This window comes from Pseudopodoces humilis, chromosome 1, assembly GCF_049639895.1.
Source record: "Pseudopodoces humilis isolate 2021_Gansu_Grassland_sample_001 chromosome 1, ASM4963989v1, whole genome shotgun sequence".
In the NCBI taxonomy this organism is placed as follows: domain Eukaryota; kingdom Metazoa; phylum Chordata; class Aves; order Passeriformes; family Paridae; genus Pseudopodoces; species Pseudopodoces humilis.
This window is the reverse complement of record NC_142200.1, coordinates 887,895-911,000: the sequence shown is the minus strand read 5'-3', so window position 1 is coordinate 911,000 and position 23,106 is coordinate 887,895. Positions and strand designations below refer to the sequence as shown.

Genomic DNA, 23,106 nt, shown 5'->3' with positions numbered 1-23,106 from the left:
GTTTGAGAGCAAAGTTTGGTGTTGATGGTGATGTCAAAGAGGACTGAAGAGATGAGAAGGTCTTTGGTGAGCTGGAGTGTTGTCAGTCAGGTCAGCCTGTATAACTCATGGTTTTGGGGTTGTGTGTGTGTTCTGAAGAAGGGCCCCAAACTATCCAGGTTGGTTGGGTTGATCTGGGCTTTGCCTCTGTTTAGCTGTGAGCACCTGGACTTCCCATTTCATTCACTCCTTCCTCTCCTTGTCTCCATCTCTCCATGTCTGTCTAGATGCTTGGGTTTTTATGCTGGAGGTAGGGAAGTGATCTATGTGATTTAGGGAGGCCTCCCATGCTCACCACAGTCTTGGGTAGGTTCATCCATAGTGCCCTTCTCACCTGGGTTCAGCGAAGTCCTTTGGGGTCACAGAACTGTGCTCTCACACATGGAAAGAAAAACTGGTGAAGGATAAGGTGAACAAGACACATGAGCAGGTGAAGGAACTGGGGATGTTCAATTTTCAGAAAAAGTGTGACCTTGTTGCCCTCTGGAGTTACCTGAATGGAAATCATTTGACTTGTCTCCGTTTTACGCAACCATAGCAGAAGAGGGAATGGAGCCAAGTTGTCCCAGAGGAGTTTGAGTTTTGTATTAGGAAAAATTCCCTTAGGAAAGTTTTTCCAATCCCTGGAAACGACTGTCCAGGATGGTGGTGCTGTCAGCATCCCAGGAGAGATTTAGATGTTATAGAGCTGTGTCATTTGGGAACAGGCCTACTGGTGGCCTTGACAATGCTGTGGGGAAGGGTTTGACTTGATATTTTTTATTTAGGTCTTCAACAAATGAAATTTTTTAAGATTGGTGGCTTGGCATTGCTCAGTTTACATCTGGACTATGTCAAAGGTGACAGTTCAGTCAGCTGAACTGACTCCAGGAGTGTCAGTGGCGGCTGTGCAAGGGAGCAGAGGCTAAGGTGGAGTGGCAGCAGGGTAGAAGAGAGCCAGGACCTTTGGAGTCTTGTGTCAAGTGCCAAGGGGTAAAGCCACTTCTCATGGAAGATTTCCTTTCAGGAAACGGTTCTTGAGCTCTGTCTGCTCTGTCCCAGTGACTTGGCCTGGGCATGAGGAGAGAGCTTTGGCTGCTGCTGAACTCAACCCTTTTGTGAAGCCTTTGATGCCCCTTCGCATTCCATGCTCCTAGAGCATCTGAGCAAGTCCAGGTTGCCTGAGAGTGCAGTGAGTAGCCTGAGAGTGGTTGCAGGGCTGGTCCCAGAGGCTGGGGATCAGTGGCCCAAAATTCAAATCGAGGCAAGTTTCAATGAAAGTAGGTCAAGTGTCTAGGGGCCAACCTTGTTCAAAATTCTCAACAATGATGTGGGCAGCAGATGGAAATCCTTGGGCAAAGAAGGAAAGAACTTTTCAATGTGAGGGTGGTCACAGAGGGGAAGAGGTGGTGGAGTTCCTGTGCTGGGTGATCAAAATCTGACCTGTCCATGGTTCTGGAAATTCTGCTGTTGCTGACTCTGCTTGAGCAGGGGAGCTGGGGAGTTGAAGCAATTGCACTCCAGAGGTTGTGCCTAAGTGGATGCGATATAGTTCCCCTCTTTGCTGGAAGGGCTTTAAATTCCTACTGGAAAGAGATTTTGTGAAGTGTGTGCTGGCATGGAGAGACCTAACCAGAACCATTGATGAGCTGGAGAGCATTGGTGTGTCAAAGCCTTTGGTGTAGCAAGTGATGGGTTGGAGTCATGTTCTGAAAGGTCCCCCCTCAACCAATTTTCCCATTCCAGTCTTGGTTATTACTAGTAGGGACATATTTCCTAAGAAATGTGTTGTGCCATTTTCCATCTACACCAAAGGCCTGTTCATTTCTGGAGCTTTTCTGGGTGAGGATGTGAGGCAGAATTCAAAAAGGAGAGGAGACATGCAAAGTTTTGATGGAGGAAAACTTTATTGAGGCAAAAGAATGATAAGGGAAGAGGAAGAAGTTGAAAAGGGCTGGTCTGATATGCAATTCTGGCTACCATCAGCCCAAGTGCTTTGCTTGCAGGAGCTGTTGCCAGAGGAACGAGCTGGTGTTGTCAGGAGTGGTGCTGAGGGCCCTTAGCAGATGTAGCCACCCCTTCTGCCGTAGCAGCCCAGGCCTCCCAGCCCGTAGCCAAGGCCAAAGCCAAAGCCACCAGAGATGGGCTGTCCCTGGGCATTGAGTTCGCTACCAACGGCAGCCGAGGAGGTGGATCCAACGACGGTGTTCTGGGGGAAGGAGGTCATGATGGGTCCTGGCAGGGTGACCTGCACAGGGGCAGGGTTGATGATGACGCTGGAGTTCTGGCATTGCAGGGCACAGGGCTCGTTGCAGCTGTTGGCCAGCGGGGTGGGTCCACAGAGGTTGTTGCAGGCCATGGGTGTGGTGTGGAGGATTCCTGGAAGAGAGTGGGTGAGGCAGGGCAGGGTTCATGGGGGTCTGAGGGGTGATGATGCAGGAGGGTGAGGGAGTGTGGAGGCTGTTTTGGGGCTGTGGGGAGGTGTGAGGGCTGGGGCTGAGCATGCAGGGAGAGAGGGCTCAGGGGTTCAAGAGCAGGAGGGTCAGGGGTTTGAGGGCTTGAGGCTCACCTTGTTGTCAGCAGAAGGAGAAGGCAGTGAGGAGAAGTGTGTGAGGGACAGAGGCACTGGGCTGGTTTTTATGCTGCTTCTGGAAGGGCGGGACAGCCTTGTCCCGTGGCCTTGGGGCATTTGGTAGCCTGCTGTTCTTGGCTGGCCCTGCCTGGTGAGTTATGAGGTGGGGAGTGTTTTTCTTCTCACAGCTCTGCAGTGTCATGTCCTACTTTTGAATCTGTGTCCTTCTGTCCTTGGCGTCAGCTTTAAAGTGTGAGTTTCAGAGACCAAAGTTTGGTGATGATGTTTTTCAGGAAAGGCTGAAGTCATGACCAAAGCTTTGGACAGTGTGGTGCCATCAGTGAGGTCACCCTGCGTGCTGTGGTTTGTTGGTGTCTTTTTTAAAGGTGCCTCATTCCTCCCACAGCCACATCAGGGTGGTCTGGGCTTTGCTGATCTTCTGAGGATGAGGAGTGTCCCCTTCCATTACATTCTCTTCCTCCCTACAATGTTTCCAAGTTTCTAAACCTGTCTATATGCCAGGCTTTATCCATTGAAAATGGGCAGGCTATCCCATTTAGGTGTTTAGGGATGCCTCCCATGCTCCCCAAAGTCTTGTGTTGGTTCACTGTAGATGATGAATGATAAGAACAAGACATTTAAGGAGCAGTTGAAGGAACTGGAGGTGTTCAATTCAGAAAAAGAGAGTAATCTTCTTACTCTCTAGAGGCACCTGAATGCAAATTATAACCCCAGTTTTGCCTGGCGCAGCTGTGCAAGTCATGGGGAGGTGGGGAGTGTTTTCCTTCCAGGAACTGTACAACTCAATTTCCTGCCCTTGAGTCCGTGTCCATCTGACCTTGGCAGCAGCTTTTAAGTGAGTGTTGGTATTCGGGAAGTTTTGCTTGGAAGATGTGTGTCAGGGATAACAGAATATCCAGCAAAACTTAGGAATAATAAGGCTGTCATCAGTGAGGTCATTTTGTGGCACCTGTGTGGTTTAGTTTGTGGGTGTGTTGTGAAGAGGGGCCCTCTTCATCCTGCCAGGCTGCTCTGGGCTTTTCAGCTGTGCTGAGCATTAGGACCTGCCCCTTCCAGTGCATTGACTCCCTCTCACTTTGCTAATGGCTTTCCAGGGACCTTGTTCCTGCAGACAAGGATGGGTCAATTTTTTTATTCTATAAAGCACTGGCAAGAGCAGGTCAGACAAGAAGATAATGAGGAGAACTGAGCATTAATTTTGGAGGGCAAAAACCTGTATTAGTGATCTGTGTGTTACATACAGAGAAGAAGAGCCTAACTGCGGATGGTGAGAGAGACATGGCTGGTGTTAACCTCCACCTTTTACCAAGGTTTTTTACTGTGTTTCCCACGGCATCATCCCAGACTACCCCAGAATGGACAGGTCATGTAAATGGTCAGATTTGTATAATATGTAATGTTCTGGGTAAGAGCTGAAGTCCAGGTGAAGCCAAGTCTCAGGGGAAGTAGGTCAAGAGTTGTATCCATGGAGCCAACACTGATTAACATCCTCAGCATTTAGGTGGATTGGTGTTGGCACATCTGGGCTCCCCAGCAGAAGACCCCCATGGACTTATTGAAACAAAACCAGTACAAGGCCACCAAGATAATATAAGGGCTCTTCCACAGAGGATTGAGATACCTGTGGCTCCCAGGAGACAAGAATGGACAGGGGAGTGTCATCAGTGTGCACAAATCCCTGATGGCAGGGAATGAAGTCAAAGGAGCCTGGCTGATCTCAGCAGTGCAACCATGAAGGAAAAGTGGGCAAGGGCAGAAGTGAAAACAGATTGAATTTTCTGGGCAAAGAAAGAAAGAACTTTTCATTATGAGAGTAGTCAGAAAAGGGAAGAGGTGGTGGAGTCCCTGTCATCGGTGATCCAAATCTGAACTGTCCATGGTCCTGGAAATCCTGCTTTTGAATTAGCAGAAGGGTTCCCCAGGGTTTCTGCCCAAGTGGATGATGTTGTTTTTCTGTTTGTGGTGAGGATTTGAGAGTCCTGCTGGGAAGAGAGTTTGTCAAGTATGTGCTGCCATGGACTGGCTTCGCCAGAGCCACACACAGGAGAGCATTGATGTGTCAAAGCCTTTGGTGTTATCAGGCGATGGGTTTGTTTCATGTTCTAAAAGGTCATTTCTCTCCTCCCTTATATCCCTTGCTGGTCTTGTTTGGTACTGATGGTGACACCTTTGCCAAGAAAAATGTTTTACCCCTCTTCCATCTACCCAAATTGCCTGTTCATTCCTGGCACTCTGCTGGGTAAGGATGTGAGACCATAAAAATTCAAAAACAAAAGAAGGTATCTCATGCTTTGATGCAACAGAACTTTATTGAGGCAATAAAAATGAAGAGAAAGGAATAAGAAATTGAAGGGAGCAGGTCGGCAGTTCAGGTTGGGTAACCACCAGCCAAGGTGCTTTGCTTGCAGGAGCTGTTGCCAGAGGAACGAGCTGGTGGTGTCAGGGGTGGTGCTGAGGTCCCTTAGCAGATGTAGCCGCCCCTTCTGCCATAGCAGCCCAGGCCTCCCAGCCCGTAGCCAAGGCCAAAGCCAAAGCCACCAGAGATGGGCTGTCCCTGGGCATTGAGTTCACTGCCAACGGCAGCCGAGGAGGTGGATCCGACAGCGGTGTTCTGGGGGAAGGAGGTCATGATGGGTCCTGGCATGGTGACCAGCACAGGGGAAGGGTTGATGATGACGCTGGAGTTCTGGCATTGCAGGGCACAGGGCTCGTTGCAGCTGTTGGCCAGCGGGGTGGGTCCGCAGGGACGGCAGATGTTGTTGCAGGCCATGGTTGTGGTGTAGAGGGTCCCTGGAAGAGAGGGGTGTGAAGCAGAGCAGGGATGAAGGCTGCAAGGGGTGGTGATGCAGGAGGGCAAGGGAGGCAAGGGAGTGTGGAGGCTGTTGTGGGGCTGTGTGGATGTGTGAGGGCTGCTGAGGCTGGGGCTGAGCAGGCTGGAAGAGAGGGGTAAAGGGGGAAGGAGGGAGGATCAGGGGTTTGAGGCTCACCTGGTTGTCAGCAGGAGGAGAAGGTGTCGGGAGAAGTGTGTGAGGGACAGAGGCACTGGACCGGCTTTTATGCTACCTCTGGAGGGGTGTGACAGCCTTGTCCCATGGCTTTGGAGCATTTTGTGGGCTGCAGCTCTTGGCTGGCCCAGCTTTGTGAGTCATGTGGTGGGGAGTGTTTTCCTTCCCACAAATCGGCAGTGTCATGTCCTTGTCTTGAGTCCATGTCCATCTGAACTTGGTGGCAGCTTTAAAGCGACAGTTTATGTTTTGGGAGGATTTGCATTTAAGATGTGTGCCAGAGAATGCAGAATAGACAACAATACCTTAGAGGTGCCATTCGAGTCCCCACCCGATTGCTCTTGTGTGGTTTGGTTTGTGGATGTGTTGTGCAAAGGGGTGCAATTCTATTTCAGACCTGTCAGGATGGTCTGGTCTTTGCAGCTGTGCCATGTGTGAGGAGATGACCCTTCCATCGTGGTCATTCCTCCTCACATCACCACCAGGTCACCCGACCTGTCTTTCGGACTGGTGTTTCTCATTGGTTCTGCTCCAGCTTTGACACCCTGGTGTTACAATGGTTCTTCTGTGGTGTGACACATCCTAGTAACAGCTGCTAAGGGATCTGGAGAACAAGACTTTTAGTAGTGGTTTTATGTACTGCAGATTTTTAGATGCAGACAAGGCGGCCAAAGGAGAGATTGTCTCCCTTTCTGCAGCTGTTTGAAAAGAGTTGTTTTTGCGAGACTGCTGTTGCTCTTTCCTCCCTTTTAGCAAGTGATGGGACAAGTGGAAATGGCCTCAAGTTACTAAACCTCGAGCTGACATGGGCATGGACAGCCTTGTTGAGCTGTCCTTCCTTGAGCAGGTTGGGTTGAACTCCATGATCTCCTACACAAACACAGAGTGATGGGACAAGGGGAAATGTCTTCCCACTGCTAGAGGGTAGGTTTAGATGGGATACTGGGGATAAATTCTTCCCTGTGTGCGTGATGAGGCCCTGGCACAAGTTGCCCAGAGAAGCTGTGACTGCCCCAACCCTGGTAATGGTCATGGCCAGGTTGGCCAGGGCTTCAAGTGACCTGGGATAGTGGAAGGTGTCTTTGTCCACTGCAGGGGAGTTGGAACAAGAGAATCTGCAAGGTCCTTTTCAAGCAAAGCCATGAGTCTTTGGTCACCTCTGAGAGGTTCCTTGAGCCCTTTACTGTGATTCTGCTTCCTGGGATGGGCACAACATCCTTCTGAGGGAGAAAGTTCCTTACCAGTGAGAAATTTCAATCCCTCATAATCCAGTGAGGATGGTGAGTGATAGACTTGTGTGTGGCACTGAATTGATCCACCTAAGGGCTCTGAGGGAGCTGGTGAAAGTGTTCCCAAGACAGCTGTTATTTTTGCCAGCAGTCCTGGCTAGTTGCAGTTGATGGAGGCTTGGAAATGGGACTCTTCCCTAGAAGAAGGGCCAGAAGAAGGGTCTGGACAACTCCAGGCCTGTCAGTCTCAGTCTTCTGGTGCTGCAGAAGTTGCTGGAGCAGATCATCTTATTGTATTTAATGTATTACATTTATATATATATGCATATATTTATATATATATAAAATTGTATTTAATGGCCCCTTCAGGACCACCAGGTGATCATGCCCAGCCAGCCTGGCTTTAGCAAAGTCAGGTCCTGCTTGACCAACCTCATCACCTGAGATGTCAATGTGACCTCCTTAGTAAATGAGGAAAAGGCTCTGGATGATTTTTACTTGGAATTTAGTAAAGACTTAAATCTCCAGGCGTGGGAAGGAGTGACTAGAAAGCTGCCTATAGGAAAAGGATCTGGGGGTGCTGGTTGACAGTAGCAGAACATGATCCAATGTGTTCCCAGGTGGCCACAAAAACCAGCATCATCCTGGCTTGTATTACCCATAGTGGGGCCAGCAGGACCACAGCAGTGACTGTCTGACTGTATTGGGTACTGGTGAGGCCACACCCTGAATCTGAGTTCAGTTTTAGGCCCCTCACAGCAAGAAAGACATTGAGGTGCTTGAGAATGTCCAAAGAAGAACAAGGGTGTTGGTGAAGAACCTACAGAACCATTTCTGTGAGGGGCAGCTGAGGAAAGGTTGGTTGCTTCATCTGGGGACCAGGTTATCTTGAACTAATGGATTTCCCCAGGTTCCTTGTGCACTCCTGGATTCCAGTGCTGGGATGTTTGGAGAGTCACAGTGGGGAAGAGCTGGACAAATGCCAGTGGGGAAGAGCTGGACAAATGCGTGCTGCCATCAGCAGGTTGCGTAGGGGATATGGGCACAAGTGCATCAGCGTGTCCAAGGCTTTGGGAAAAGGAAGGGCTTGTGCTGCATTCTGGAAGTGCAGTGGATGGTTCTGCTATTAACAGAGATCCCAGGAAATGGGATGGGGACTTGTGGTCCCTTTTCCACATAAACTGATGGGCTGTTGACCCCTGACTTTGTGCTAGGTGAAGTTGCAGGAGCCCTGGTAGAACAAAGGAGGAGACATCTGAGGCTACATTACAGTGAAGCTTTATTGAGGGAAAAGAATAACAAGACAGAAGAAAGAAGTGGGAAGGGAGGTGGTGTGAGCTTCAGTAAGGGAGAACACCAGCTGAAATCCTTTGCTTGATGGAGCTGGTGGTATCAGGGGTGGTGCTGAGATCCCTTAGCAGATGTAGCCACCGCTTCTGCCATAGCAGCCCAGGCCTCCCAGCCCGTAGCCAAGGCCAAAGCCAAAGCCACCAGAGATGGGCTGTCCCTGGGCATTGAGTTCGCTACCAACGGCAGCCGAGGAGGTGGATCCAACGACGGTGTTCTGGGGGAAGGAGGTCATGATGGGTCCTGGCAGGGTGACCAGCACAGGGGCAGGGTCGATGACAACACGGGAGTCCTGGCATTGCAGGGCACAGGGCTCGTTACAGCTGTTGGCCAGCGGGGTGGGTCCGCAGGGTCGGCAGAGGTTGTTGCAGGCCATGGGTGTGGTGTGGAGGGTCCCTGGAAGAGAGGGGAGTGAAGCAGGGCAGGGGTGTTGGGGTGAGAGGGGTGGTGATGCAGGCAAGAATGGGAGAGTTTGGAGGCTGTTGTGGGGTTGTGGGAAGGCATGAGGGCTGCTGAGGCTGGTGCTGAGTATGCTGGCAGAGAGAGACCAGGGTGCCGGAGCAGGAGGGTCAGGGGTTTGAGGCTCACCTGGTTGTCAGCAGGAGCAGTAGGAGAAGGCGTGAGGAGAAGTGTGTGAGGGAGAGAAGCTCTGGGCCGGCTTTTATACTGGCCTGTAGGGGCGGGACAGCCTTTTCCCATGGCCTTGGGGCATTTTGCAAGCAGCAGCACTTTGCTGGCCCAGCTTGCTGAGTCATGATTTGGGGACTATTTTTCTTCTCACAACTCTGCAATTCAATGTCCAGCTCTTGATTACGTGTCCGTCTGACCTTGGCAGCAGCTTTCAATTAGGAGTTGATATTTGGGAGTGTTTCATTATTATATGTGTGTCAGAGAGGACTGAAAAGCAACCAGAGCCCTGGAGATTTGCAATGTCACCAGTGAGGTAATTGTGTGGCACTCGTGTGCTGTGGTTTTTTGATGCTTTGTGAAGATTTGGCCCCTTTTCTGTGCCACTGCATGTCCATCACTCATTGTGTTGCACCCAGGAAAGCTGAGGGAGCTGTTGATGTCCTGGGGAGGTTACTGTGCAACAACCTGGAAAGTCCTCAGTGCCTGGGAGCGCTTGATGTATGAAAGAGATCTCATGGCCTTCTGTCTTGAATGCCATGGAGGGAGAACATCTGGAAAAGGAGAGGCTGTTCGGGCTGAACTTGTTCCAATGTTATGGCCCTTTTGGAATTCTCAACTGTACATGATAATGTACTCTGTCATTTAAATTGTATTCCTTGACCTCATTAAGAAACCCATTAAAACAAACAAGAAATGGGTGGAAAAGGAAAAGGCAGGTCTGTGACATCAATTGTCTTATTCCTCATTAAGGTCATATTGTTTCATAACTTGTATCCTTTAAGGCTTAACATTTTGTTCCTGTGAGCAAAACACAATAATTACTAGCTCTTGTCAGGAACATCACCTTTCTTTCCTTGTCACGGTGCAGGTTCGTTTTTGGAATTCTCTGATTCCATGTCCTTCTCTCGAGTCTGTCCACCTGACCTTGGTGGCAGCTTTTAAATGCAGTTTTTAGAGGTTAAAGACTGGTGTTGATGGTGCAAGTCAGGGTGAGGTGAAGAAGTTACCAAAGCTTGGGAGAGGTGGGGTGTCCTCACTGATGTCACCCTGCGATACCTGTGTTCTGTGTTTTTTGTGTGTGTTGTGAAGAGGGGGGCCCATTCTTTCCTAACCATGTCAGGCTGGTCTGGGCTTTGAAGGTGTTCTGGGACTGAGGGGCTGCCCCTTCCAGTGCATTCAGTCTTTCCCTACCTTGGCTCCATCTCTTCTGCCCAGTCTTTATGCCAGGCTTTTCTCAATGGAGATGGGAAAGCAGTTCCTGAGATTTATGAAAGTCACCCAAGCTCACCGAAGTCCAGTGCTGGTTGATCCATAGCAGTTGTCGCAGTTGTCTCAGCTGGACTCAGCATGGTCACACTGTGGGGTCACAGTGCCAGGCTATGACTGACAAATGGAAAAGAAAACTGCTGAAGTATAAGGACAAAAAGGTGAGGAGAAGTTGAAAGAACCAGGGATGTTCAATTTTCAGAAGAAAAGGATTGACCTTTGTGTCAGTTTTGGGAGACAGGTGTCTGCTAGGGAGGGCAGGAGGCTCCCATGGAATGAAAAATGTAGACCCTCCTCTCTCCGAATTATGATAATCCTGAAATCAAGGGGCTTTCAGGCAGAGATCTGGGGATAGGAATAACAGTTCTTTACTAATATTTATAACAAGGCAAACAAACAGCAATAACTACAGCATTAGCAACAAAACAGAACCAGGGACCCCGTGACAGCTCTCTTGGCCGAGATGGGAAGGGATGGAGGATGCTTCACAAACCCCCTTGGGTCGGCAGTCCTGGTGCTCCTGCAGGGCTCTGAGGAACACTCAGCTGGAACAGCAGGGATGAGCTGAGATCCTGGGCTGGTGGATGAGGTGGATCAGCAGAGGAATGAGCAGAGATCCTGGGCTGGTGGATGAGGTGGATCAGCAGAGGAATGAGCAGAGATCCTGGGCTGGTGGATGAGGTGGATCAGCAGAGGAATGAGCTGAGATCCTGGGCCAGTGGATGAGGTGGATCAGCAGCTCCACAGCGGTGCCTGGCACTGCCACACGTCCCAGCAGGACAGGGGGTGCAAGGCCACCAATGAAGAGGGAAGAAGGAGAAGAAGAAGCAGCAGCTCCATCTGGGTGATGGCGAGATTCCCTTCTCCCCACAGCAACAGCTCTGTGCCCAAAGTGTTCTTCTCTGAAGCTGAAGAAGCCCCTAAACTGTCCCCATCCTCCCCTTCTCCTGCCCCCTTCCCCACCTGGGCCCAGCCGAGCTCTTTGTCTTTTCTCAAGCACCCACCAAGTTTTTGCAGTTAGGTTTTCCCTGCAACTAATGGGTAAAAATTCCACAGGCAAGCCAGAATTAAAAAAAGGACACCTAACCCCCAACAACCTTATTGCCCTCTGGATTTGTTTGAATGGGAATTGTTTAACATCAGTCTTGTCTTCCTTTCACCAAGCCGTAGAGAAGAGGGAATGGACTTAAGCTTCCCTAGTGGAGGTTTAGTTTTCTATTAGGGAAATTTAATTCATGAAAACAGAGGACAACCAAGATACTGAAAATCTGTCATAGAGGAGAGGCTGCGAGAGCTGAGACTCCCAGGAGACAAGGATGGACAGCGAGGTGTAATCAATGTATGAAAATCCCTGATGGCAGGGGATGAAGTGGAGGGAGTCCATTTATTCACAGTAGTGCAACCATGCAGGAAAGGAGGGCAGGGACACAAGTGAAAACAGATGGAATTCTGTGGATGAAGAAGGGAAGAATTTTTCTATGTGAGGGTGGGCAGAGAGTGGAAGAGGTGGTGGAGACTGTCCTGGGAGAGCCAAACCTGAAATGTCCATGGTTCTGTAAATCCTGCACTTGTTAGTCTTCTTGAGCCAAGGGGGAATGAAGCACTTAGACTTCAGAGTTCCTGCCCAAGTGGATGAATTTGTGACTCTACTGAGACGGTTCAAGACTTCTGCTGGGAAGAGAGTTTGTCAAGTGTGTGCTGGCATGGAGACACTCTACCAAAACACTGCTCAGGAGACCACTACTGTGTGAAAAGCCTTGGGTGTAGCAGGTGATGTGCTTGTGCCATGTTCTGGAAGGTCCTCCTGATCCCCTGTTTCCTGTGCTAGTCTTGGTTGTTAATGGCAGTGACAAGCCTGCTGAGAAATGTGTTGTGCCCTTTTTCTGTTCATTCCAGTGCCCGGTCTGGCACTGTGTGAGGTGAGGATGTGAGACAATTGGAATTTAAAAAGATGAGGACACATGTCAGGCTCTAATGCAAAAAAATTTTATTGGAGCAAAAGAATTAAAAGGCAAGAGGAAAAGTTGAAGGGATCTAGTGTGAAGTGCAGGTAGGAAGACCATCAGCTCTGGTGCTTTGCTTGCAAGGAGCTATTGCCATAACCCCAAGCAGGTGATGCTGAGGTCCCTTAGCAGATGTAGCCGCCCCTTCTGCCGTAGCAGCCCAGGCCTCCCAGCCCGTAGCCAAAGCCACCAGAGATGGGCTGTCCCTGGGCATTGAGTTCACTACCAACGGCAGCTGAGGAGGTGGATCCAACGGCGGTGTTCTGGGGGAAGGAGGTCATGATGGGTCCTGGCAGGGTGATCAGCACAGGGGCAGGGTCAATGATAACACGGGAATCCTGGCATTGCAGGGCACAGGGCTCGTTACAGCTGTTGGCCAGCGGGGTGGGTCCACAGGGTCGGCAGAGGTTGTTGCAGGCCATGGGTGTGGTGTGGAGGGTCCCTGGAAGAGAGGGGATGAGGCAGAGCAGGGGCGTGGGGACTTGAGGGGTGATGGAGTGTGGAGGTTGTTGTGGGGCTGTGGGGAGGTGTGAGGGCTGCTGAGGCTGGGGCCAAGCATACAGGAAGAGGAGTAAAAAGGGAAGGAGGAGGGTCAGGGGTTTGAGACTCACCTGGTTGTCAGCACTGGAGGAGAAGGTGTGTGGAGAAGTGTGTGAGGGAGAGAGGCTCTGGGCCGGCTTTTATGCTGGTCCTGGAGGGGTGGGACGGCCTTGTCCCATGGCCTTGGGGCATTTTGCAGACAGCAGCTCTTGCCCGACCCATCCTGGTGAGTCATGATGTGGCTTTACCACAACTCTGCCATGTCATGTTTTGCTCTAAGGAGACCAGGTCTGTCTGACTTTGGCAGCATCTTTAAAGTGAGTCTTGGTGCTTGGGATCGATTGGCATTGTAGATGTGTGTCAGAGAAACCAGAATATACAACAAAAGACTAGGAAAAGTAAGGGTGTCATCAGTGAGGTCATTTTGTGTCAGTTGTGTGGTTTGGTTTGTGGGTGTGTCGTGAAGAGGGGCCCCATTCCATTGCAGCCATGTCAGGCTGGTCTGGGCATTGCAACTGTGCCATGAATGCGGAGATGCCCCTTCCATTGTGGTCATTCTTCCTTTAATGTGTGAGTATTTGAGGGCAAAGTCTGGTGTTGATGGTGAGTGTCAAAGGGGACTGAAGATGTGACCAATATTTGGAGAGCTGGGATATCATCAGTGAGGATGGAACTCATGTTTTTATGTTTGTGGGTGTGTTGTGAAGAGGGGCCTCAAACTATCCCAGGTCTGTCGGGCTGGTCTGGGCTTTGCATCTGTGCCAGGTGTGAGCACCTGGACTCTTCTGTTCCATGTGGGCAGTGGGAGAGTTGCCTCCTCAGCAAGCTGGCAGATGATGGAATGGCTGAGACACCACTTGGTTGTGCCACCAGTCAGAGAGACCTGGAGACTGAGGGCTAATGGAGTCTCCTGCATTTCAGGAGTGAGAAATGAGATGTTCTGCATCTGGACAGGAAGAGCACCTGGCCCCAGGTCATGCTGGGGGCTGAGAGTCTGAAAAGCAGCTTTGCGGAGCATCACCCAGTGCTGCTGGTGGATAACAAAGAGACCACAAGAGCGCCATGCAGCTTTACTTGAAAAGGCATCATCAGCGTCCAAGATAGATTTCAGGAAATTCTTGCCCCAAAGCTGGGAGAGGTGGGCCATCCTCTCTTTTGAGCACTAACGGGTTCCGGTGCTGTGCGGTTTGGGCAGATCTGGGTTGCCCAGTGGAAGATGCCCATGGACTCAGTGAAGCAAAACCAGTTCATGGCCAACGAGATTGTAAAGCACCTGGGAGATCTTTCACTGATGACAAAACCGAGAGAGTTATGAATCCCAGGAGACAAGGATGGAGAGGGGCACGTCATCAGTGTATGGAAATCCCTGAGGGCAGGGAATGAAGGTGAGCGATCACAGCCATCCTCAGCAGTGCACATGTGAAGGATAATAGGGCAAGGGCACAAGAGAAAACAGATTTTATTTCCTTGTCAAGGACTAGAAGCATTTTTCAGTGTGAGGGTGGTGACAGAATGGAAGAGGTGGTGGAGTCTCTGTCCTGGGAGATGCAAAACCTGAACTGCCCGTGGTGCTGGAATTCCTGCTCTTGTTGGTCTTACTTGAGCAGAAGGGAATGAAGCTCTTGCTCTCCAGAGTTCCTCCCAAAATGTATGAATTTGTGACATTATTCTGGGAGGGTTTGGGCATCAGCTGGGGAAGAGAGTTTGTCAAGTGTCTACCGGCACATAGTGGCTTTTTCAGAGCCATGAGCAGGAGAACACCGGTGTGTCAAAGCCTTGGGTGTAGCAGGTGATGGAGCTTATGAAACATTCTGCAAGGTCACACTTCAACCCTGCTTCCTGTGCAGTTCTTGTGATTACTGGTGGGGATATATGTCCTAAGAAAGATGTTCCAGCCCTTTTCCCCCTACACCAACAGCCTGTTAAGGCCTCACAATGTGCTGGGTGAGGGTGTGAGACAATATGAAATCAAAACGGAGACATCTCAGGCTTTGATGCAGGAAAACTTTATTGAGGGAAAAGACTGAAGAGACAGGAGAAAAAGCTGGCAGGGAGCTGGTTTGAGTTGCAAGTAGGGCAACCATCAGCTGAGGTGCTTTGATTGCTGAAGCTGTTGCCAGAAGCCCAAACTATTGCACCAATGGTCCTTAGCAGATGTAGCCACCCCTTCTGCCGTAGCAGCCCAGGCCTCCCAGCCCGTAGCCAAGGCCAAAGCCAAAGCCACCAGAGATGGGCTGTCCCTGGGCATTGAGTTCGCTACCAACGGCAGCCGAGGAGGTGGATCCGACGACGGTGTTCTGGGGGAAGGAGGTCATGATGGGGCCTGGCAGGGTGACCAGCACAGGGGCAGGGTCGATGACAACACGGGAATCCTGGCATTGCAGGGCACAGGGCTCGTTGCAGCTGTTGGCCAGCGGGGTGGGTCCGCAGGGACGGCAGAGGTTGTTGCAGGCCATGGGTGTGGTGTGGAGGGTCCCTGGAAGAGAGTGGAGTGAGGCAGGGCAGGGCTGTGCGGGTGTGAAGGACAGTGATGCAGGAGGGTGAGGGAGTGTTGAAGTTGTTGTGGGGCTGTGGGGAGGCTTGAGGGCTGCTGAAGCTGGGGCCAAGCACATAGGAAGAGTGGGCCCAGGGGTGCAGGAGCAGGAGGGTCAGGGAATTGAGACTCACCTGGTTGTCAGCAGGTGAAGTGTGTGAGGGTGAGAGGTGCTTGGCTGGGTTTTATGCTGGTTCCCGGAGGGGCGGGACAGCCTTGTCCCATGGCCTTGGTGCATTTTGCAGACTGCAGCTCTTGCCTGGTGAGTCACGATGTGGGGAATGTTTTCCTTTATGCAATTCTGCAATTCTGTGTCATTCCCTTGAGGCATTGTCCATCTGGCCTTGGCCGCAGCTTTTAAAGGGAGAGTCAGTATTTGGGAGGATTTGATTGTTCAGTCAGGGAGGACTGATTAAACAACCAGAGCCCTGGAGAACTGCAATGTCATTAGTGCAGTCATTTTGTGGCACTCATGTGCTGTGGTTTGTGGGTGCCTTCTGATGACTGGGCTCCTATTCTGCACTACTGGATGTCCATCAGTCATTATGTTGCACCCAGGAATGCTGATGGAGCTGCTGATGTCCCAGAGAGGTCACTCTGCAAGAGCTTGGAAAGGTCCTATTGCCTAGGAGGAGTTTTTGATGGATGAAAGGGACCTCATCCCCTTTTTTGTTCAATGGGATGAAGTGACACCATCTGGATAACGTGAAGCTGTTCAGGCTGAACCTGTTCCAATTTTATGGTCCATTTGGAGTTCTCAACTTTATATGACAACATGCTCAGCCAAATAAGTGTTTTTCTTGACCTCATTCAGAAATAAAGAAAGCAAACAATACACCTGGCCTGATCCCATTTTCCCCCAGGTTGTTCTGTGACATGACTTCACTTATTCCGCTTTCAAGGCACGACGTATTACTTGTCTTTATATTTTATTCCAGAGAGCAAAAACCAATAATTACTAACTGATGCTCAGCAAGCTCCTTTTTCCTTTTCTGTCATGATGTAGATATTTCTTTATGGAATTCTATGATTCCATATCCTGCTCTTGACTACTTCTCCTTCTCAGCTTGGTGGCTGCTTTTAAATGTGAGTGCGTATTTGGGAGGATTTACATGGAAGATTCATGTCAAGGAAATCATGTCAATGTCAGGGAGGGCAGAATAAACAACCAAAGCATTGGAGCAGTGGGGTGTCATCAGTGTGGTCACTGTGTGACATTCATGTGCTTATGGATGTGTTTTGAAGAGGAGCCCTGTTCTCTCCCAGCCCTGTCAGGCTGCTCTGGGATTTCCAGCTGTGCTGGAGGTGTTGCTCCTTCCCTCACATTTCATCCCTTCCCACACAGATCCCACCTGCCCAAGCTTGACAGTAGACCTGATCTTTCATGTTGACTGTACTCTGTGGGTGTCTTGGTGCTCCTCTCACTTTAAAGGTTTTGATATCTGGGGCCTTTTGGATTTTTACATGGGCTGAGTGCCAAGGGGTGAGGCCACTTGTGATTGTCAGAATGAGGATTCGGAGGTCACCCAGGATTGTTGGAGGCGAGCATTGCATGAACCTCAAAAACAACTCAGGCAAGTCTAGGTTGTGTCAGTGCCCAGTGTGGATGCCTGAGAAGGATTTGAAGGACTGGACCCAGAGGCTTGTGGTCAGTGTCCCAAAGTCCAGCAAGTCTCCAGTGCTGTAGCCCAGGACTTGGATCCATTGGGCCAACACAGAAAACCTTACAGGTGCTGGACATCTGCCAAGGGCTGTTTGTTGGAAGGAGTCATCCCAGGTAAGAAGGAATGCCTGGGTATCAGTTGGAACAATTTTCTTCTCTGAAAAAGCTTTTGTTTTGTGATTGTAGTTGAGCCGAAATGAAGCAGGAGGTGTCCCTGTGTGGTAAAAGGGATCCCAAGCACCCAGGTTAGGACTGGGAAAAGTGTATGACCAAGCAGGGAGATGTGAGCTGTCTGCTTATCACTGATGAGGTCCCACATGAGGTACTGTGGGCAGTTCTGGGCTCCCCAGTGTGAAAATGAAGTCAATTTAGTGAATCCAGACCAGTTCAGGACAACAAAACTCCAAAAGGGTTGGAGAATCATTCCTAGAGGATAGGCTGAGACTCGCAGTGGACAAGGATGGAGGGGGGTGCCATCAGTGTGTGCAAATCCCTGATGGCAGGGAATGATGTGAAGGAGCCCAGCTATTCACAGCAGTGTTCACGTGCAGGGCAAGAGAGCAAGGACACAAGTGAAAACAAATGGAATTCCCTGAGCAAAGAATACAAGAATCTTTCATTGTGAGGGTGGCCACAGAGTGGAAGAGGTGTTGGAGCATCTGTCCTGAGAGAGTGAACACTGAACTGTCCATGGTTCTGAAAATCCTGCTCTTGATGATGCTAAGCAGGGGAGTTGAAGCACTTGCGCTCCAGATTCCCTGCCAGAGTGGTTGATGTAGTTCCTCAGTTTGCTGGAAAGGTTCAAGAGACTTGCTGGTAAGGGAGTTTGCAAGTGTGCACTGGTATGGAAAGACTTTACCAAACCTATACCCAGGAGAGAATTAATGTGTCCAAGGCTTTGGTGACAGATTCTGGAAGATGTTCCCTCCTCTACTTCCTATGCCAGACTCAGTTGTTTTGACATATTTGTGAGGGAAGGTGTTTTTGGTGTATTCCATGTACCCCAATGTTGTGTTGAGCTGCTGAATATACTTGGTGAGGATGTGAGACCATTGGAATTAAAAAAAGAATGGGAGGTGTCTCAGGCTTTGATGCAGGAAACCTTTATTGAAGCAGAAGAATGAAAAGACAGGAGAAAAAAGTGGAAGGAATCCAGCATAAGGTGCAAGTACAATGACCATCAGCCAAGGAGACTGGCTTGCAGGAGTTGTTTCAGAGTCCTGAACTGGTCATGACAGAGATACACGAGTCCAAAGCTGGTGGCTGAGAGTCCTCAGCAGATGTAGCCACCCCTTCTGCCATAGCAGCCCAGGCCTCCCAGCCCGTAGCCAAATCCACGGCCATAGCCAAGGCCGTAGCCAAAGCCACCAAATCCACCAGAGATGGGCTGTCCCTGCACACTGAGTTCAGTGCCCACAGCAGCCGAGGAGGTGGATCCAACGGCGGTGTTCTGGGGGAAGGAGGTCATGATGGGTCCTGGCAGGGTGACCAGCACAGGGGAAGGGTTGATGATGACGCTGGAGTTCTGGCATTGCAGGGCACAGGGCTCGTTGCAGCTGTTGGCCAGTGGGGTGGGTCCGCAGGGACGGCAGAGATTGTTGCAGGCCATGGGTGTGGTGTGGAGGGTCCCTGGAAGAGAAGGGGATGAGGCTGGGCAAGGGTGTGGGGGTGCAAGGGGCAGTGATGAAAGAGGGTGAGGGAGTGGGGCAGGTATTGTGGGGCTGTGAGGAGGCGTGAGGGCTGCTGAGGCTGGGGCCGAGCATGCCGGAAGAGGGGCCCAGGTGGCAGGAGCAGGATGGTCAGGGGCTTTAGACTCACCTGGTTGTGGGTGGGAGCAGGAGGAGAAGGCGTGAGGAGAAGTGTGTGAGAGAGAGGCTGTGGGCTGGCTTTTATGCTGGTCCTGGAGGGGTGGGACAGCCTTGTTCCATGGCCTTGGGGCATTTTTCAGGCAGCAGCTCTTTGCTGGCCCATCCTGGTTAGTCATGAGGTGGGGAGTGTTTTCCTTCCTGATGTTCTGCAATTCTGTGTCTTTCCCTTGAGTCCCATTTGACCTTGGCCACAGATTTCAGTTGGGAGAAACAGAGGCTAATGGATTGCTACTAGTTTTGTCTTGAATGTAGAAGATGCAAACAAAGCCTACAGGAATCTGGGTGTTGTGTAATGTCTTCAGTTAACCCCCAGACATTCCTTCTGGCCAGACCTACTTCTCTGCAGCCTGGGATATGTTCGGTGTTCTGTGCTGAAATTTCATAAATGGCTTGTGAGGTGGCCATGTACCCTTGGCTGTGAAACGCTCCAGCAGTTACCAAGACAGGATTAGGAAAGGAAATACAATCACATTGAAAGAGTTGACCCTCCTGTTCCACACCAATGTTGGAGCTTCACGGAACAAGGACATGAACATGGTTGACCCGGAGCAGTGCAGGGAGACCATGACACTGATGGGAGTGGAATATAGTTAAGATGAAGAGAAGCTGAGAGAGCTGGAATTTCCTTCAGGCAGGAGGGAGGAATATAAATGGGACATGTTGTCAATATGCCATGGAATGACCTCAGTGATGACACCCCAAATCTCCTAAGCTGTGGTTGAATCTTATACGTGTCGTGACACGCACAATCAACACCACCACCTTGGTCTCTAATTCTTGAAACTAAAACCTACCACCAAGGTCAGATGCCCTCAGGAGCAGAACATGAAATTGCACAATTCCACATAGGAATAATTGGTCCATGACAGAGAAGGAAAGAGGAGCTTGCTGGCTGTCCGTTAGTAATTATTGGGTTTTGCTCATAGGAACAACACATTAAGACTTACAAATTATAAGCTATGAAAACCTGTGGTTTGAACGTGGGAAAAAGGAATTGAAGTCACAGACCAGCCTGGGAAAAAAGGGACAGGGCCCCACTTGTTGTTTATTTTATTTCTGAATGAGGTCAAGTAATACACTTTAACGACAGAGTATATTGTCGTGTAAATTTCAAAAGACAAGTAGACCATGACACTGGAACAACTTCAGCCCTGAACTGCCTCTCTTTTTCCAGATCCTCTTTCTTGATAACACTGAAGACACAAAACAAAGGAGCTCTCTTTCCTCTGTCAGGAAGGGCTTTCAGACATGGGGACCTTTCCAAGCTGTTGCAGAGTGACCTCCCCAGGGAGGACACCAGCAGCTCCCTCAGCATTCCTGGGGCCAACACAATGAGTGATGGACTTCCAGTGGCACAGAAAGAGTCCAAGTCTGCACAAAGCAGCCACAAACCACAGCACATGAGTGCCACGAAATGAACTCACTGATGACATTGCAGCTCTCCAAGGCTCTGGTTGCTTATTCAGCACTCCCTTGCACATTTAATAATGAATATATGATATTTATAAATATTTAATTATTAAAATAAAGATATTTAATAATAAAATCAGCCCAAATATCCTGATTGAAAGCTACAGTCAAAGTCAGATGGATGCTGATTCAAGAATTGGACATGGAATTGCAGAGTTGTGGGAAGAAAAACATTCCCCGCATCATGACTCATCAAGAGTCATACTTTGGGCCAGCAAAGAGATGCTGCCTAAGAAATGCCCCAAGGCCATGGGACAAGGCTGTCCCACCCCTCCAGGACCAGCATAAAAGCCAGCCCAGAGCTTCTCTCCCACACAGGCTTGTCCTCACACCTTCGCCTCCTGCTCCTACACCTTGACAACCAGGTGAGTCTCAAACCCCTGACCCTCAGGCTCCTGCACCCCTGGCCTCTCTCTTCCAGAAAACTCAGCCTCAGCAGCCCTCACACCACCCCACAGCCCCACAACAGCCTCCACACTCCCTCACCATGCTGCCTCACCACACCGTGCACACCTCACCCCTGCCCTGCCTCACTCCCCTCTCTTCCAGGGACCCTCCACACCACACCCATGGCCTGCAACAACCTCTGCCGTCCCTGCGGACCCACCCCGCTGGCCAACAGCTGCAACGAGCCCTGTGCCCTGCAATGCCAGGATTCCCGTGTTGTCATCGACCCTGCCCCTGTGCTGGTCACCCTGCCAGGACCCATCATGACCTCCTTCCCCCAGAACACCGTTGTGGGATCCACCTCCTCGGCTGCCGTGGGCACTGAACTCAGTGTGCAGGGACAGCCCATCTCTGGTGGCTTTGGCTTTGGCCTTGGCTACGGGCTGGGAGGCCTGGGCTGCTATGGCAGAAGGGGTGGCTACATCTGCTAAGGGCCCTCAGCACCACGCCTGAAATCTTGCTCCCACTGTGGGACAAAAAGGCACTGATGATCTGGCAAAACCTCCTCCAAGCAAAGGACTCGTCTGATGATCACCCTACTTGCACTTCAGCCTGCCTCCCATCCACTTGCTGCTTATGGCCTTTCAGTCTTCCACCTCAATAAAGTTTTCCTGCATCACATCTTAAGATGAGTCCTTCTTCTTTCTGATCCCAAGACACTTCCAGTCTCGCTCAGGACAAAGCCGGGGTTCCACACTCTACTGGGGTGGGTTAAAAAATGCTTTAGGATTTATTTCCCCATTCTACTACCAACTGGCACACCTTGCTCTTCCAGTACATCCCACAAATCCATCAGCTACTGGATCACAGACCTACACTAAGGCAGATCAATCCCTGCCTCTGGCTCAAGCCTCTCTGGCTGGTGTGTTCACTTGTGCAGGGCAGCAGTTGCTTCTGTCTCTCATCATCTTCCTGGCCCATCTACAGATCCAACGAAGCAGGTACCACGTCTTCCTTGTCACTGGGGGCTCAGAATTCTACACCAAATTCTGGTACAGGAGAAGAGAGGGTGAGATTCCCCCACTCTCTTGTGCTGCCCACACTGTGGGAATGAGCCCAGGATACAGGGAGTTTCTGGTCGGTGAGTGCACATGTCCGGGGAATGTCCAATTCTTCATCCACCAACACCCCAAGTCCTCCTCCTTGGGACTGCTCTCAATCCTCTCATCTTCCTGTCTGTATCCTGCATGTTTGGGATTGCTCCCATCAAGCAGATTCTGCCACTCTGCTCCTCTCTGGTGGCACTGGAGAGCTCTGTTAATCTCTGGGTTATTGGCAATAAGGAGAACAAGACTCTGGCTTGGAAGATCCAGAGAACAGCCTTGAGGGTTATCCCTGGCTGAAGCTTTGGGACAGCCATTGCCCATGACATTGGGACATTTTTCAGGTTACCTGCTCGTGCCTGGTACAGACGGGTGAGTCATGAGGTTGGGACTCTTTTGCTTCCCACAGCTCTGAAATTCCAGGTTCTGCTCTTGAGGCCATGTCCATCTGACTCTGGCGACAGCTTTAGTGGGTTGGAACTGGTTCCAGCATGGGTGGATGAGGGAAGGTAGACCAATAGCCCGTACCTGGACTTGTGCAAAGCTTTTGTTCCTGTGCCAGACAATATGCTTGTCTCTAACCTGGAGAGATGAGGAGTTGATGGTTGGAACTCTGGCTGGATAAGGAATGGACGGGATGGTCTCATTCAAAACTTGTGATCAATGGCTCCATGGCCCTGTGTCGAGAATAGGGATGAGTGGTGACCCACAGAGACTCATACTGGAACCATTATAACTTCCCATCTTTCTCAGGGACATGGAGAGTGGGCTTGAGTGCCCCCTTGGCAAGACTGGGGATGACACCAAGGTGAGTGGTGTGGTTCATGGTCTGAGGCAAGGGATGGCATCCAGAGGGTTCTGGAAAGCCTGGGGAGGTGCGCTAGTGTGAAGCTCATGAAGGTCAACAGGGCCAAGAGGAAGCATTGGATCAATCAGAGTAATGAATGATGGATGGGCGATGATTTAATTAAGAGCATCCCTAAGGAAAAGGACTTGGGGTGATGGTGGATGAAGAATTGGACATGGCCTGGCCATGGGAATGAGCTGAGCAATAAGCCCCCATGTCCGGGGCTTATCCCCACAGTGTGGGCAGCACATCCTGCCACTCTGCTGCTCTCTGATGGGACTGGACTTGGGCCTTCCGCTCTGACGACACAAAAAAGGGGAAGACACAAACCTGCTTGAGTGGATCAGTAAATGACCTTAGGAGATGATGAGGGTCAGGAGGAACTGGTGTCCAGCCAAGGTGAGAGCACCACCCAGGAGGACCTTGTGTCAGAGCCACAAATAGACCTGAATTAGTGGATCCAGGCGTGAGTTCAAGCAACTGAAAAGTTGTCGTGATGCACTGGAAGCGTACCAATGGGTACTGGAATTGCAGTAATATCTCCTAAAAGAGGTCTTGGAGCACTTTTTTCAACAACCCCAATAGCATCAACAATATTGCCTTA

At 50.5% G+C, this 23,106-nt stretch overlaps 7 protein-coding genes across 7 annotated transcripts; 1 reads left to right on the top strand and 6 right to left on the bottom strand.

Annotated features, from left to right (window-relative positions):
* Window positions 1-2,077: 2,077 nt before the first annotated feature.
* LOC102104742 (feather beta keratin-like) lies at window positions 2,078-2,377 on the bottom strand. The gene has a single exon (XM_005533717.2). It carries the CDS (start codon window positions 2,375-2,377, stop codon window positions 2,078-2,080), a length of 300 nt encoding a protein of 99 aa, XP_005533774.1.
* A 2,695-nt stretch (window positions 2,378-5,072) lies between these two features.
* Window positions 5,073-5,381, bottom strand: LOC102107694 (feather beta keratin-like). The gene has a single exon (XM_005533733.2). The coding sequence runs from the start codon at window positions 5,379-5,381 to the stop codon at window positions 5,073-5,075; it is 309 nt and encodes a 102-aa protein (XP_005533790.2).
* A 2,878-nt stretch (window positions 5,382-8,259) lies between these two features.
* Window positions 8,260-8,568, bottom strand: LOC102107868 (feather beta keratin-like). The gene has a single exon (XM_005533734.3). The coding sequence runs from the start codon at window positions 8,566-8,568 to the stop codon at window positions 8,260-8,262; it is 309 nt and encodes a 102-aa protein (XP_005533791.2).
* Window positions 8,569-12,216: 3,648 nt separating this feature from the next.
* On the bottom strand, window positions 12,217-12,513 carry LOC102104922 (feather beta keratin-like). Its single transcript, XM_005533718.2, has one exon. The coding sequence runs from the start codon at window positions 12,511-12,513 to the stop codon at window positions 12,217-12,219; it is 297 nt and encodes a 98-aa protein (XP_005533775.1).
* Window positions 12,514-14,778: 2,265 nt separating this feature from the next.
* On the bottom strand, window positions 14,779-15,087 carry LOC102108058 (feather beta keratin-like). The gene has a single exon (XM_005533735.2). The coding sequence runs from the start codon at window positions 15,085-15,087 to the stop codon at window positions 14,779-14,781; it is 309 nt and encodes a 102-aa protein (XP_005533792.2).
* A 3,013-nt stretch (window positions 15,088-18,100) lies between these two features.
* LOC102105100 (feather keratin B-4-like) lies at window positions 18,101-18,436 on the bottom strand. The gene has a single exon (XM_005533719.2). It carries the CDS (start codon window positions 18,434-18,436, stop codon window positions 18,101-18,103), a length of 336 nt encoding a protein of 111 aa, XP_005533776.1.
* Window positions 18,437-20,734: 2,298 nt separating this feature from the next.
* On the top strand, window positions 20,735-21,043 carry LOC102108246 (feather beta keratin-like). The gene has a single exon (XM_005533736.3). It carries the CDS (start codon window positions 20,735-20,737, stop codon window positions 21,041-21,043), a length of 309 nt encoding a protein of 102 aa, XP_005533793.2.
* The last annotated feature ends 2,063 nt before the right edge of the window (window positions 21,044-23,106 follow it).